Here is a 16172-nt window from a genome sequence, read left to right as displayed (position 1 = left end):
CACCTTTACTCACGCTTCAAAAGAACTCTTGAGTGTTCCGTCCGAACAAGACAGTCATCGGAGAGTTTTAGCATTTTTCCGCTCCCTCGTAAAGAAGCAAAGGCAGCACGCTGCTCTAGTGTACGCCACCGAACTCTGATGATGTTGAGGAGTATTATCAAGCCTGAGGAGAGTCACTTCAACCGAGTCGAGGCCGACAATTCTCACCTCACGCCCCTCGTAGAATAAACCCAATTGAGATTCCCATCTAGCAATTTTGTAACCTTCTGGAATTTTTCCCAAAACTTCTTCTAGAAGTCCGCGTTTATCGAATAGTGGCGCCATTTTGAAATAAAATTTAGTCTGTTGTATTTGTATGGTAATAAATAACAAATTATGGACACACGTACTTTTCTAGTGCTGGATAATCACAATTGAAAACTCAACAAAACATATAAATCCGAAAAGAAATGGCACTGACTTGAAAAACATATGAAATTGTGAACGACAAACCTAAAACTGCGCCATCTACTGTACATCTGTTGCTGTACTATGTGTAACAAGTGTCGTTATTTCTAGCCTTTCTTTACCACTAACCGACCGAGTATTATCAATGAATACATTTCGAACCTAGCTGCTGTTTCTGTTTGGTATACTCTTTTGTCCTAAATACCGAGTAAAAGTGCGCTTCACAACATATTGGTGCATCCTCTGTTCACGATCTCTAACAGTCGTTCCCTTTCGTTTTTTGATCTTTCTATTGTGTGTTGCCTAAAGTAGTCTATATACGTACTCAGTTTCAAGTGGATTAAGTTTCCAAACTTTCTAAATTCTATAGCCAGAAAAAATAAATGCTTACCCAACAGGTCTCGCTCGTTACAGAATTTCAACCACTTCCGCAATCGAAAGGTCAGTACCCACGACACATCGCAATCCACAATTGTCCATAAAATTGGGTAGATTCTGTAGGCGCCATTTTCTGCTTTTTTGTATGTTTCAGTACTGTACAGTCTCTTTGTTTTTTTGGAAAATTTGTTCGATTAATACTTTCTTCTATGTGCAACACTGTTTCAAGTGCTCATCTTCTTCTCGGTATTTGAGTGCTTTTCACGACTTAAGATTCGAAAACCCCTGTTGTTCCTGGAAAGATCTACATTTGACTCTCCTTGCGCCACTGGAACGTGCCGGATTTGACTCCTATGCTGGACGAACCCTGGTTGCTGCCGCCACTCGACAGCATGTTGTTCGTCCTCCGGATCAGCTGGGCAGCCGAGTCGATCCGGTTGCGAATCAGCCGCATGGCCGGATTCGTTGCGATGCCACTGCGCTTCGAGGATTTTCTGTGGAGGAAAAATAAGTTTAGTTTTATCCCATTAGCCCACAGCTGGTAACAGATCTCTTTTTAGCGACAAGTTCTCAATTTTTAGCGAAAGGTCTCTAAAGACTCTATTTCAATCAAAACAGTCTCTAAGGTCACTTTTTTGGGTCTACCCCGCTTGGCACAATGCTACTTGCTGTCAGCCTCAAGTCGGTCCATCAACTTACCCTCCCTGCTGTTGCTCCTTCTGGTTGTTCCCCAGGATGATGCGCATGTGGGTGTCCCGCGCAAAGTGGTTATCCGGCGGGTGCATAATGGTGCTATTGTTCGACAGACTGATGTTCATCTCTTCGAACTGTTTGCCGAGCAGGGCCAGCGACGAGGGCGGTTGATTCTGGCCAGGTGAGCTCACGTCGCTGCTTGGCGAGTGCGGTGGAGTCGCGTACAGCGGAGACATACAGCCCAGATCAAAGAGGTCCGCGTCGTTCGGGTGGTTCATTCGAATGTTTGAAGCTATGGGGGCGAAAGTTAGTTGGGATCAGAAGTTCTCCTAATAGACTTGAACACTTACCGATATTTGTCTGGTACTCCTCCACGTTTGGCAGCATTTGGGAATGTTTTTTGCCTCCGAACTTGTTGTTAGTGCCGCTGTTGCCCGCACCGGAGACCTGCTGCTGGTGCGGTTGATGCTGCTGCTGGACAATGTGGTGCGACTTAGAGTTGTGATGTCGGGAGTGCTTCTGCAGCTGTTGCGTGAAAGACATTGGGGCTTGCTGGAAGACGAGGTTTAAAAGTAGTGGTAGATAGAATTAAAAAGTTTGAAGTGAATGAACATGTACCCAGGCAGTAGCCTGGGATAGTTCAACTCGGAAGTAAAAGCAGCGCTTGAAGGTACTCCCAAGAATGGAAAGACCATACAGTCAAATTCGACACCATAGCTGATACATTAAAGAACCTATGCAATGCTTATTATATTAACACCATTACTTTGTCTATAGCATCGTCCAAACTATTCGTTGACTGCCAAAATTGCTTATTGGCTAAGTTACGGGCTATCCCCATGTCGATAGCTTGGCAGTCCTGTAGACAGCAATAAAGGAATTCATGAACGAGTTTCTAGAGGAATATCAGGAAACGCTTCAGGCGGAATCCCTGGTGGAAGGATTACTAAAACCTATACTGGAGTTGGTAGAAACTCTAGATAAATTTATGGTGGAAATCATTTGAGAAATCCAAGGGTGTATCAAATCAATCAAATGAGTAAAATTGAAAAGCCGTCCTAAGTCCAGAACCAGTTTCAAGGCTTAACCCAGAAAAGTAAAAATCATCATTCGCAAAATTGCAGGTTATCAATGCGCTTGGAAGATATTGTTTACATGCAGTTATTTGCTATGTGCTGCTGCAGTGCGCTGTTAGCAATTTAATCAGCAAATTCTGCTATATTCCTAAAATGGATGTTTTCGAGAAAATTGATTACGCCATCATAATTGTTTGGTCGTTATATTGTATGGTTGTATACATTTTAGAGCCAGCGCCACGTTGGGGTAGCACTAAAGAGCCACCAGTACCTCTCTTGGAGAAATCATCGCTAGTTGTTGTTGTTGTTTGAGAGAGACTTTCATTGATAATTATCCTTTCTATTCTAAGTAAATTGTTAGCATTACAACTGCTAACACTGTCAACGATAATTTTCTCTTCAATTATTCAAGCTATTATTTTAAGTAGCACTCTTTATTTTTCTAATTCCCTGTGTTTTACGCCAAACGTCCATAATGTCATATGGCTATTATGCGAAATGACCTTTATGTCAAATGACTTTATGCCAAACGGGGTAGCCTTTTTTAACCCGAAGGTCATTCGTCCCTATAAACGTCATCGCTAATATTTACGGAAGAATCTCTGCAAAATCTGAAATTCCTGTAGAAATTTCTAGTGGAAAGTGTTGTTGGTACTAGAATCTCCCACCAATGGAATTCCTAATAAAATCTATGAAGTAATTTCTAGTAAAATGTGTGGCTAAATACTGGAACAAACTCCTGGCAAAATTGTTTGGTGGGATGCATGTAGAAATTGTAGGAGTTGGTACTAGTATATATCACTAATAGAATTCCTAATATAATCCATTAAGTAATTTCTAGAAAACTTTCTGATGAAATACTGGAACAAACTCATGGCAAGATATTTTGGTGGAGTCCTTCTAGAGAGCTCTAGAGGTGTCCATGGAGGAGTTGCCACTAGAATCTCTAACTAATGGAATTCCTAATTAAATCCATGAAGCAATCTCAAGAAAAACTTCTGATGAAATTCTGAAACAAACTCCTGGATAATTATTTAGAGATTTTTTTCAAAAGATAACTGTAATTCATGAAAAGATTGCTCTAAAAATTCCCGTTTGAATTTTTGAATAAAATTCTCCAGGGAATGCTGCAGAAACTTGTTGTGTAAACATTGACAGAATCTACATGAAAAGAGAAAACTGAAAAATTTGAGCGATTCAGAAGTGGCGCAACATGCTACATCAAATCGTCTTGAATAAAAATATCTATAATAAAATCCCTGAAACAGTTTTTGGTGGAATCCTTAGAGGAATTCCATGAAACTAGATAAATTTTAGTGAACCTTGTTGAATTTTTGAAGAATTGCCAAGGAGGAAACCATGCAGTAATGTTTGTTGGAACTTCTGGTGGTATCCCTAGAAGGGTTCCGATGGAATCTCTGAAAGGAATTCTGGTGATTCCTAGAGCATTTTCTGGTAGAATACCGGAAGGAAATTCTGGAGGAATTTTTGGAAAAAAATCCCTGTAGTGCATAGTTTGTTGAAGGATTCCTGAAGGAATTTTTGGATGATTTGCAAGACTAAAGGATTTTGAAATCAATGGAATCGCTATGAGTTTGTTTGGAGAAATTCATGGACGAATTTCTGGTGAAATACCAGGAAATACATTCGGAAAAAATCTCTGGAAGAATCCTTAGATGGTGGCATAATGGAGGAATTTCTGGTGGAATCCCTGGATAAATTTCTAATTGGATATCCGAAGGAATCCCTGAAAGAATATCAAGAGGAAACTGCACGGAAAAAAATATCTGTGGTTAAAATTACTATTGTAGCTGACTATGCCCATTCTTGAAACTACCATGGAATTTCGAACCAATTTACTATGTTTACGGTACATCCCACCACATTACTGGTACATTTGACATAAATAATTTACAACAATCTGATTTCGACAACAGACATGGTAAAATTAAGCGCATTTCTGGTCTGCTGAAAATTGCCGGTGCGAGCGCTTAAGTTAACCCCCTAAAATGGTTGTTTTTATCGCACATTTTTTTTGCGTGTATAGGGTAAAAGCACCGGTTTTGGCCAGCCTAAGAGAAAATGTCAATAAAAATTAAATGGGAAGCCGTATTTATACTACAAATATGTCAAATGCAAGGTTTCAATCCATATTATATGTGTAAAATATCAAAACTGAGGTAAAACCATTTTTCCGCTTTCAAAATCCCGTTGGTCAATATAGGCCAACGGAACCAGTTTCGGCCAGAGATTTAACTTCGGTTCCTAAATTGGCCAATTGCATTGATTTCTCATGAGAGTGGCCAAATTAGGAGTGCCCTGGCCAAATTAGGTGTATGGAACTTAAAATTATAAAGAAAATGAATTGTTTTTATTATGTTTTGAATCAATTTGGGCGAGTAAATGAATGTAGCTCTATCATATGAATGTGATCTACTGAACACAAAAGGTTTCATGCTGATTGGCTATGTAAAATGGTGTATAATCCACTATGGCTACAACTGGCGTATGGCCAAAACCGGTGCTTATACCCTTAAAAAAAAGACACGGACACCGTCTTCAGCCATTTAGCTGCACAGACTGTAACTTAACACTAGACAACGGACAAGCATGCTCCAGTGGCACAGCAGAGAAACATTCCTGACGAAAAGTTTCAATGGCTGCAGCGGGAATCGAACCCACACCCCATGACACGATGCGCTTAAATGCATGGTGACACTAACCACACGGCCACGAGGCCCCCTTTAAGAATTTCTAGAGGAATTTCTATTATAAGACCAATAGCGGAATTCCCGAGTTTTTTTTTTACACAATTTTCTAGTTGAATGAGTAGGAGTAATTCTTAGGGGAACTCCTGTAAAACATAATTTGTTAAATAATTTGAATTTCTGCAGGATTTTTTGGAGGATTCTCTAGAATATTTCTGGTGGATCCCTAGAAGAATTCTAGAGGATTTATCAGTTGAATTTTGAAATCCTTGAAAGAGTTCCTGGACGAATTTGCTATAGAAAATTCTGTGAATCTTTAGAGGAATTTCTGAACAAATTTCTGGTGTTATTTCTAGAGAAATGCTCGAAAATATCACGGGAAGAAACATCTGAAAATTACTGCTGGAACAATGATGATATTTCTGGTGGAATCCCTGAAAAAAGGCATAGAGGAATCCCTAACTATATAAATTTCTGAAGGAAAACTAAAGGAATTATGTGAGAAATCTTTGGAGGAATGTAAGGCAGAATCTGTAAAAGAATTTCTGGTGAAATCACTAGCGGAATTCCTGAATACTTGAAAGATCTCCGACGGTATGTTTGGAAAAGATTTTAAAGGAAGCACTTGTGGCTTTTTTGAAAAAAAAAAAAAAAAAATAATTTGGATGAATCGCTAGAGCGATTTCTGGAGGATTTTCCAGGAAGAATCTTGGAGGAATTCGTGCAGTAAATTCTGAAAAATACTCTGATGAAGAAATGGTGATAAAATCCTCAGGGAAATCTCTAGATTTTTTTTAGTTTAACTTTTGCTGGAATTCCTGGTAGTTCTTCTGAAGAAATTACTTGCGGGGGGAAATTCTTGAATGAATTTTATGAAAGATTCCCAGAAGTAATTTTTAACGGAACATCGGAAGGGTTCTGTGGAAGTGATTTCAGGTAGTAATTCCTAGAAAACAATTATAATTAGAAAACAAGATTTCAGGTAGTATCTAGAAAACAATTTAATTGAATTGAAAGGAATTGGAAGAATTCCTAGAGAACTCTCTGCAACTTATGAGGAATATCTTGAAGCATTTCCGGTGGAATCTTTGGAGGAATTCTTGATGGAATACTTAGGAGAATTTCTGGTTGAATCTTTGGAAGAATTGTTGATCCTATGGAAAAAAAAAAAATCCGGTAGAATCTGTGGAGACTGTTTGGTGTAATCTCTTGAATCCCTCGATGAACATTAAGGGGAAACTGGGTAAGAATCTTTAGAGAAATTTATAGTGAAATCAGTTTACTACAATTCCTGGACACCTAAAAATGTTTTCCATTGAATCCTTAGTAAACTTTCTAAATTAAATTCAGAAGGAACCACTAGATAAACTTCTGATGGAATACCTAGAGGTTTCATAGAAAAAAAATTCTGGAGGAATTAGTGCAGTAATTTTTGGACAAATCTGTCGAGTAATTTGTAATAAAACATTTGGAGAATTATCTAAAAAAATAGTAGAACTTTTGCTTAAACTTCTGAAGAAATGTCCTGAGTAAGAAATTCCTGCATGAATATTTGAGTTTTCCTGAAGAATTACCTGTAGTATTTTTGATGGCGGAACGTCAGCAAAATTCTCTGGTAAGATTCCCAAAGTAATTTCAGGTGGAATCCGTGGAAGAATTCCTACAAAAACTTATGGAAATTGAAGTAATTTCTAGATATATCTTTGCAACTCAAGACGAATCTCTTGAAAAATTTCCGGTGAGATCTATGGAGGAATGCTTAGAAGAATATCTAATTGAATCTCTTGAAGAGATGCTGTTGGATTCTTAAAAAAAAAAAAAAAAAAAAAAAAAAAAACAGAATACGCGGAGAATGTTTGGTAAAATCTGTGGAGGAATGCCTGGTAGATCTGGAGAAATACCTGAAGGAATCCTTAGAAAAAATCTGGTGCAATCCCTGCTAGAAATCCAGAAGAACAGAACGAATCTCAGTGATTGCGAGAGAACTTACTAAAGGAAATTCTAACTATTCCTGGAAACGTTCGTTGATTTGAAGTAAGATTGTGCTACTTTTCCCTGAATATCGTAAACTGAATGACCCATTTTTTGACGGCACAATTGTCATCAAAATGAGAACTAATAGGCTTCTAACGTTTAGCTCACTGACGTAGCCGTTCTTTTTGTGTATTCAGAGCTTCAATGTCTCTGTCTTCAGTACCATTCTGATGTTCATTGTAGTGCTGCTATCACCTTTCAATTGTCTACGTTTATCTGTCATCATGATCCCATCCTGATCCCTGCCCAATCGCAATCGTATCAGATAGTGTTGAGCTCATGTTAGAAATTGAGTGTTTTTATTCAAAGCTAGCACTTTTTCGTATTGTTCGACATTCAATACAACAGAACAGAATCAGAACATAACGCCATCGTGTGGCGACCTAATTTTTAACAACTCAAACTCACCTCATTGCTACTACCAGTGGATTGACTAGAGATGACACTTTTCCGCTTCTGCAGGCTACTGTTGTCCGATTGCATCGTATTTTCGTAGAAGTTACTGTTCTGCGTTGAGCTCGTCGTTGCATTCAGCGACGGGGAGTTGTTGTTATTGTTATTGTTGTTGCTGCTGCTGCCGCCGATACTGTTGCTGGGCATCAGCAAATTCGGATTCGGAAAGGGGCCCGAAGGCGACGGGTTGTGTATCGAGGATGACAGCGGTAGCTCGTCCGGGGATTTGAAGTTCAGGCTCTGGTGGGCTGCCATTTTACCGCCGTCCAGGTCGTCTGAAATAAGATGATTCAAAGTGTTGGAGAATTGTTTCTTTATATAACAGAGATGAAGTAACTTACTTTTGGTGAAATTCTCCAATATTCGGAGAACGTTGTTTCGGTTGGATTTCGCGGCCAATTTTATTGGCGTTCGACCACAGTGATCGGATTTATACGGGTTTGCGCCGTATTTGAGCAAATAGGTAACGCACTTTTCGTGTCCTTCCTGGGCGGAGATGCCCAGTGCCGTGGCACCCTGCTTGCAGGCATGATCCGGAATGGCACCGTAATACAGCAGCAGCTGCATCACCTCGTGATTGCCCTGCCAGGCGCACGAATGCAGCGGAGTCCGCGACTCGAGATCCATGGCGTTGACGTCGGCGTTTCCTGGAATCAGATAATTATATAAATTGTATGGAATGATATTACAGAAACCAAAGGAAGATCTTACCTAACGTGATCAGCAGTTTCACCATTTCGGCGTGACCCTGCCAGGATGCTACATGTAGTGCCGTTCGACCTTCGCTGTCCGGAATGTTGACGTCAACGTTCGAGTATTCCAGCAGGAACTTCACCACCTTGAGCTTATTCTCCAGAGCCAGAATATACAACGTTGTACGGGAATCGGCATCCTTTGAATTCACATCGCAGCCAAACTTAAGTAGCGTTTGAACGCACTCAAAGTGTCCTTCTAAACAGGCCAACCGGAAAGCTGTCTTACCATCGTGAGCTCGTTGATCAATGCAAGGCCGATGGACGTTCAAAATTGCTTCCAGCACAGCGTTGTGCCCTTCTTGGGCCGCCAAGTGCAGAGCAGCTTTGCCTTCATTATCACATTCATCAATCTTGGCACCGGATTCCAGCAGTTGAATGCAAATGTCGGCATATCCTTCGAAAGCCGCGTAATGCAGAGGTGTCCATCCTGCGTTATCTCGGTGCGTTTCATCCAAGCCTCGATCCAGAAGCTGCCTCACAGTTTCCAAATTACCCTGAGCAGCTGCTACGCTCAGAACTGTTCGACCCTCTGAATCCATACAATCGATTCCACATCCCCAAAACAGCAGCAGCTTCACGACGTTAGCGTGACCTGAAGTACAGGCTGCCCAAAGGGGAGTCCTACCCATATGATCAGCCATATCGGGATCCGCACCGTTTTCCAGCAGTAATTCACAAATTTCCGAATTGCCTTCGAATGAACTTACCAGAAGCGGGGACATTCCTTCATTATCCGTTTGATCGGTGTTTGCGCCATACTCCAACAGAGTTGAGATCACTTTACTATATCCGGAACTTCCGCACAAGGCCGCAACGCACAACGCGTTTCTTCCGTCCAAATCCGTATGGTTTACATCGGCTCCATTCTCCAACAGGATCTCCACGATATCGTAATGCCCCATGTAGGAAGCTGCAATAAGCGACGTCCGACCCTGCTTATCGATCGAGTTCACGTTCGCTCCGGCCTCGATCAGTATCTTGACGATGTCCTCGTTTCCACTCCAGGCCGCAGCCCGCAGAGCCGTTCGGCCTTCCTTATCGGCACGGTCTATTGCACAGGCACCACTCTCGATCAGTAGCTTCACCACATCCGTATGCCCTCCCCAGGAAGCCGATCGCAACGGTGTCCAGCCGTCCCGATCCGCGTGATTCACGTCAATCTTCCGGAATCGACCGGTACCGTCGTTGAGGGGCTGCTTGTAGTACAGTAGGAGCCGGACGATTTCGATGTGCCCGTTGCGTGCGGCAATGTTGAGCGCCGTTTGGCCGTTGAGATCTTCGATTTCCAGGTCAATCGGGTCCTTGCAGGCCTGTTGGTGATGAAAGAGGAGACGGTTAGTTAAGGACAGGCATTTTGTTTACTGGGTTTTAACCATTATGGTCATTCAGGACAGGTATGTATATCCAATAAACACACTGTCGTATATAATAGCACAATGAAGTACAAAAGTGGAGGCGATAAACGTACATTTTGCATACAACCTTATAGAACGGTCCTATAACACTTCCCCGAATACCATTACCCCGAAAACCATCTCCCCGAAAACCAGTACCCCGAAAACCATTACCCCGAATGCAACGTTACCCCGAATGACACATTACCCCGAAAACCATTACCCCGAATGGTAAATTACCCCGAAAACCAGTTCCCCTAATACGACACTTCCCCGAAAATGAGAAGAAAGAAATTCTTCAAGGAAGCTCGCGAATTTGAGCCTGAAAGTTTTCGGCTTAGTAACTACAGTTATCTCTCCCTAACTCGATATTGAAAGGATCATCGAGTTAGGGAGGTATCGAGATACAGAACACATTTTTTTTCAATTTTCGAAATTTTGATTGTTTCGACAAAGTACATTTAAAATAGTAAATTAAATGTGAAAAATAGTAAATTTTTTGTACATTTGCCAACGTGACACTTTTTGCATAGTCTTCAAAAATTTAATTTTTTATCACCCTGAAATGACCTGTGAACCTTCATTTTACTATCACTATAATCATAATTATCAAATTTATGAAATTTATGAACATTTGGAGAATATTTGGAAATTTCCATGAAAATATCGAGTTAGAGAGGTAAACTTGCATAGGAAACTGAAACAGATCGCATCGAGTTAGGGAACATCGAGTTAGAGAGGTTTCAACTTACAGAGGGATCATAGTATGCTAGATTGAAGGGACCGCGCATTCCATCGAGTTAGGGGAAATATCGAGATACAGAATATCGAGTAAGGGAGAGTTAAGTTACTACTATTCCTATTGGTGATTTTTTATTCTTTCAAACATCGGCTGTTCTTTCGAGGTTGTATAATGGCAGTGTAAAAATTTTAATCAATGATTTTCTCTTCATTGAGTTATAGGCTGTTCTTTCGAGTTGTACCGTTTGAGTTGAAATTTGAGCGATAGCGGTAAAAAAATCGACTGCCAAATTGTCTTGAGCGAAATTCAAAGTTGGCAGTGACTTCAAAAAATAAATGAAAATAAGCCCCTGCATTACTTGTCTGTATTACATCTTGTCAGTATTACAATTTCCAAGAAGAGATTTGTCCTTCTTTTAGTTATCGGCTATTCTTTCGGAAGTTGCACTAGCAAAGTGATTGTTGGCATCATAATTATTGACGCTTTCAACAGTGATTTTTTTCTTCTTTTATCATAGGCTGTTCTTTAGCGATGTACTTTTGAAATAGTGGTCAGTTTAATATCAGTTAACATTTTCATCTGACATTTTTCAAACCATAGTCTAATGACATTTTAGAATATGTTGAACTCGCATTGCCTCCAGCAATATAAAAATATAATTATACATTACCAAATGATATAACGCTTTTGAAAGAGGGCGGGAAATGTCTCTAATATTAACATGTCAGCATTATCATCAGTTCGAAAAATGATTTATTGCTGTGAACACAATCATTCTCACAAAATCAAGTACACGCCTGTGAGTAAAATTTGGGTTCTCACCTGGCTCATGAAGAATAGCTGTTGATTAAAAGAATAATAAATCTTTGATAACATTAAGAACAAAAATTCAAATGAAAATCAAAATTCTATGAAATAGGTATATGGGATTCATTTGTCGGATCTTCAATTTTTCGTGCCAAGAAAATTCGGGGTTATGGTCCATTCGGGGAAATGGTATTCGGGGTAACGGACTATTCGGGGTAATGGTTTTCGGGGTATTGGTTTTCGGGGTACTTGACCATTCGGGGTATTGACTTTCGGGGTGATGGTTTTCGGGGTAATGGTATTCGGGGAAATGTTATAGGATCTATAGAACATGTACGTATATGACCTCCAGTTGTTTTACTCCTATGCACTCTCGTATACGATTTTGTACCTTTGCGGTGACCTTTTTCAGCTTTGACCTATATAATATTTTTAATAATATTTTTTTTATATTTTGGCTCCAGTTTCCATTATTTCCAGGCAGTTATAATGGAATTTTGACCACAAAACTATTCACCAAAGTACTGTGAAGCCAAACTGCACGGTCGGTTACGGATGTCATATGGGGTCTGTTCGATATTTGTCGACAATTGGTCATTTGAGACATTGCAAATAGTTTTATAAGAATTTTAGACAAGATTTATTCGATTACTTGGACAACAACAACTGGATGGGTTACTTACAGAATTTTTAAGAGAGTTCTGAAATCTTAAACAGCATTCTTGCAGATTTCAACACATGATTTTTAAATTATTATGTTGATCGATTCTGTCACAATTCTAAGCACAGTTTTGCTGATCACTGATCCCTTTGGCAGGCTTCTCGCAAAAACTAGGACAGGATTATCACGTAGTAGATTTGGATTCTGTCAAAATCCTTTCCGATTTGTTGACAGAAATCTGAGGTTGAATTTAGGTTGAAACTCAGGGCTGATTTTTCATAACAATTGAATGCTAGATTCTAATGCAATCCAGAAATAAATTCTCACAAAAACCTGAGCAAGATTAACATTAAATTCACGGATGGATTGTCACATAATCGTGAGCAAGATGCTCTGTAGCAAATACATTTGTTCAATTTCTCCGGATTTTTTTCATTAGCTGACTCGTTCAATTTTAAGAAAATGTAGTAGAATTGTTTGTGAACTGGAAAATTTTGGCCCACCGCACAGTATTGTTTCTCAGATTCGTTGGGCTTGCCTGTCCTAGAGGAACTTCGGATGGAATTCCTGGTGAAATCTCTGAAATATTCTTGATTTTTCACAGATGAGCAATCTCTAGACTAATTACGGAAGGGAATCGATGATAAATATCATTAGAATAATCCCTGATAGTTATTTCTAGAAAAATTGTTGATCATTCCCACAGGAAGGAAATCGAGAATGATTGCCAACGGAATTTCTGGTATAATCACTGAAACAATGTTTGGGTAAATTTTTGGAAAATCTCTGTAGTAATTCCTGGATCTTTTTAGTGGAACATACTGAGGAATTCTACTAAAAATAACTACAGTCAACTTTTCCTTACTTGATGTTTTGTATCTCGATATCGAGTTAGAGAACCATAGTAAAAGTTTGTTTTCATGGCTACCTCGATCCCTTGAATCATATTTGCATTGATTTTTTGTTTTATAACTCGATACCTCCCTAACTCACTGATCCCTTCAATATCGAGTTATGGAGAGTTGACTGTACTACTAAGAAAAGAAGAAAAATCCCAAAAATTCTTGAATAATTGTAGGGAAACTGCTGGTAGACAACCTGAAGGTTTCTCCAGTTGAATCATAAGAACCTTTAAAGAGTTTCTGGATATAATCTCTGCAGGAGCTTTTGGGATTTTTGAAGGAATTCTTGGTAAAACAGCTGGAAAAATCTTTGAAAGAATCCCTAGAGAAATTACTGGAGAAATCCCTACATAAATTCTTAGAAGATTCCCTAGATAAATATCTTAGCGAATAGATGAAAGAATTCCAGGTGGATTTCATGGAGAAATATAAAGAGGAAGCGGTAAAACAATTCCTTGAGGAATTTCTGATGGACTTACTAGTGTGATTCCTGTAAAATACTCCTGGGAGAATCTCTAGATAAATTCTTGATGGAATTACTAGATGAACTTTTGAAACGAATTTCTGTTGCAATCACTAGAAAATTCTGGTAGAATTCATGTAGGGATTTCTGAAGGATTTCTCAGAAAAAAAAGAATCCTGGAGGAATTCATGCAGTAGTAGGAATTTTATTAGAAGTTTTGCTGGTATCCCTAGTTGACCGGTAAAATTCATGGAGGAATTTACTGAATAAATATTTGATAGATTTCCTAGATAAATCCCTGTAGTTATTTTTGGCGAACCTTTACAGGGTTCTCTAGAAAAATCCCTACAAGTATTTCAGGTGGAATCCGAGAAGAATGGAATTTATGGAGGACTGCTTGGACAAATTTCTGGTAAAATCTCAGAAGGAATTGCTGTTGGAGCACCCAACCCTGAACACTGTATATGAGCCGGACACAATCAACAGGGGACGAACAAGTGATCCACAAGCATATGATCTCCCAAGACGAACAAGCAGTTCGCCGCATCAAAAAAGCGAGTAAATGGCAAGCTCCAGAACACTCTACAGCTGATCCTATCTTTTCGCGGTACAACGCTTTCAGATCATGTCTGCATTGGGTTATTGGGAATTCCGGTGCCGACATACTTCCCATCTCCGCTACTGTGTTTCAATTGTCGATCATACGGCCACACCCGAAAAGCTTGTCAACAGCCCGGTATTTGCCGACGATGCTCACAACCGCTCCATTTAGCAGAAGAAGAACAAGGCAACAACACTCCACACTATAGTTCACGGGACTGCGCTAAATTCAAAGAAGAAGACAAAATTATCCGCATAACAGTTGACCAAAATATCTAATTTGGTGAAGCAAGGCGACTTTTCAACAAAGAAATTAGGAGAGAAACTGTTGCTCACTCGATGCAAAACCAGCTAAAACAAGAGCTAGCTGTGAAGGACAAATTAATAGCGACACTCCAAAAACATGGAACCGACTTGACTAAAAAGTACGCTGCCCTTACGCCAACTCCTCGAGATTCACTGGTCTCTATAGCACGCTATGCAACACCAACCAAGATAACAAGCTTTCCATGGTTGACGAAAGTATAGTGTCCTCAGCAACCCCTAAGCTTCCGAAAAAGAAACAGAAAAATGAGACGATTCAGGTATCCAACCCTCAATCCGTCGACCTTAAAGCTCCAATGTCCATCAATTGGAAAGTTCCAACGCTACCAGGCGCTGTCGTATCTGATTCCGTTGCTTACGACCTCTACAACAGAATGAAACCTGCGCCACCGTCTAGTTCTTCAAACTCTGATTCGCCAAGTGCGAGATCCTGACCAGGGATGTTCCGGATTTTTCCGATCAGCCTTTGGCGTGGTCAATTTTCTGTTAAATGCAAGTATTTCTGCACATTTAACTGTGAACCAGTATACTCCCTTGAACTTCTATATAGTATTCAAATCAACTACCACGCCAAAGAGTAACAGCATCCACAGCAAACCAAGTACCTCCAGCCCAGTTCGCGAGCGTCCTCGACGTGGTGAGAGAGCGTGCAGTAATCTCCCACCTCCCAAGCTTGGGAGTGGATATCTGAGAGGGACATGAATGAGGCCTGTAACGAGCGCTTTGCATTCTCGCCTCCCTTCTGGAATCCAAGATCCTCCTTCGAACGACGCTGAACGATCCCTTACTTCTTCATTCGCTATGCAGTCTTAGGGCTATGCAGAACTTATGCGGTATGGGCCTATTCACATGACTTTCCAAAACAGCTGATCGGGAAGCGCTTTGACAGTTCTTCTATGAAAATGACAGCCTCGTGTATGCACCGGCCATCCACCGATGTAAACAAATGCATAGACGGACCTGTCACATGATAAGGCCTATAGGCCTTTTCACATGACGTTTCAAATCAGCTGATCCGGAAGCTCTTTGACAGTTCTTCTATGAAAATGACAGGCTCGTGTTAGCATCGGTCATCCACCGATGTAAACAAATGCATAGACAGACCTGTCACATGAAAAGGCCTATTAGGTCACACCGTAGCGAGTTGCAGAATTGGAAACATGACGTCACTCTTATTTATAGGCACTCTACCCGAAACCTGTCGTGATTAGTGATCCTATATAGAGAGATACGCGGAAGTAAAATGGAAATATTTGGCAACAGACCAGCAGTGCTGATTTTGCTCGGCGTCGAGAACAATATTGTAACACGGACATGACTTCCTCATCGCTAAAAATATTATTTTTTGACGTAGAAGTACGTCTTTCTTCTCTATACAGGAGTGAAATTGGAATTTCAAAACCAAGAGCGTTACGCTGGCATGAAATATTTTAAACGTTTATAACTTTTCGCTGGCTTAACGAAATTTCTTGATTAGCACCTCAATCGAAAGATAAGAAATCAAAGCTTCATGTCGTTTTCTTACTGAATCCCACATACCTGTCCAAATAGTTAAATAACTGTTTTAAAATAGAACGTTGATTTCAAGCAAATCTATAAATAGGGGTGGCTAGAGAAAATTTGACGTCATTTGCTTTTCACTCTCCGATTGGCTCGCATCTCAGCAGGCGACAGATCGGCTTGCTCTGACCAGGCGTGCTTCTCAGGCACAGACATCGATAGCAAAGGACCCCCC

The 16172-nt window shown here is 40.2% G+C and overlaps 1 protein-coding gene across 9 annotated transcripts in view; it reads right to left on the bottom strand.

Annotated features, from left to right (window-relative positions):
- Positions 1–284: 284 nt before the first annotated feature.
- Positions 285–16172, bottom strand: part of LOC5577199 — an 86239-nt gene continuing 70351 nt past the window's right edge. For all 9 annotated transcript variants that reach the window (XM_021837972.1, XM_021837974.1, XM_021837973.1 and 6 more), the window contains 6 exons: positions 8501–9854; positions 8131–8436; positions 7745–8064; positions 1869–2070; positions 1525–1810; positions 285–1319 (listed from right to left, as the gene is read on the bottom strand). In XM_021837972.1, coding sequence (XP_021693664.1) covers positions 1130–1319; positions 1525–1810; positions 1869–2070; positions 7745–8064; positions 8131–8436; positions 8501–9854 — 2658 coding nt within the window. In that variant the 3' untranslated portion in view covers positions 285–1129. The remainder of the gene's footprint in view (positions 1320–1524; positions 1811–1868; positions 2071–7744; positions 8065–8130; positions 8437–8500; positions 9855–16172) is intronic.

The sequence above is a fragment of the Aedes aegypti genome, chromosome 1, assembly GCF_002204515.2.
Source record: "Aedes aegypti strain LVP_AGWG chromosome 1, AaegL5.0 Primary Assembly, whole genome shotgun sequence".
Lineage (NCBI taxonomy): Eukaryota > Metazoa > Arthropoda > Insecta > Diptera > Culicidae > Aedes > Aedes aegypti.
Note: the sequence above shows the minus strand (reverse complement) of the source record. Positions and strands in the feature narration are given on the sequence as shown.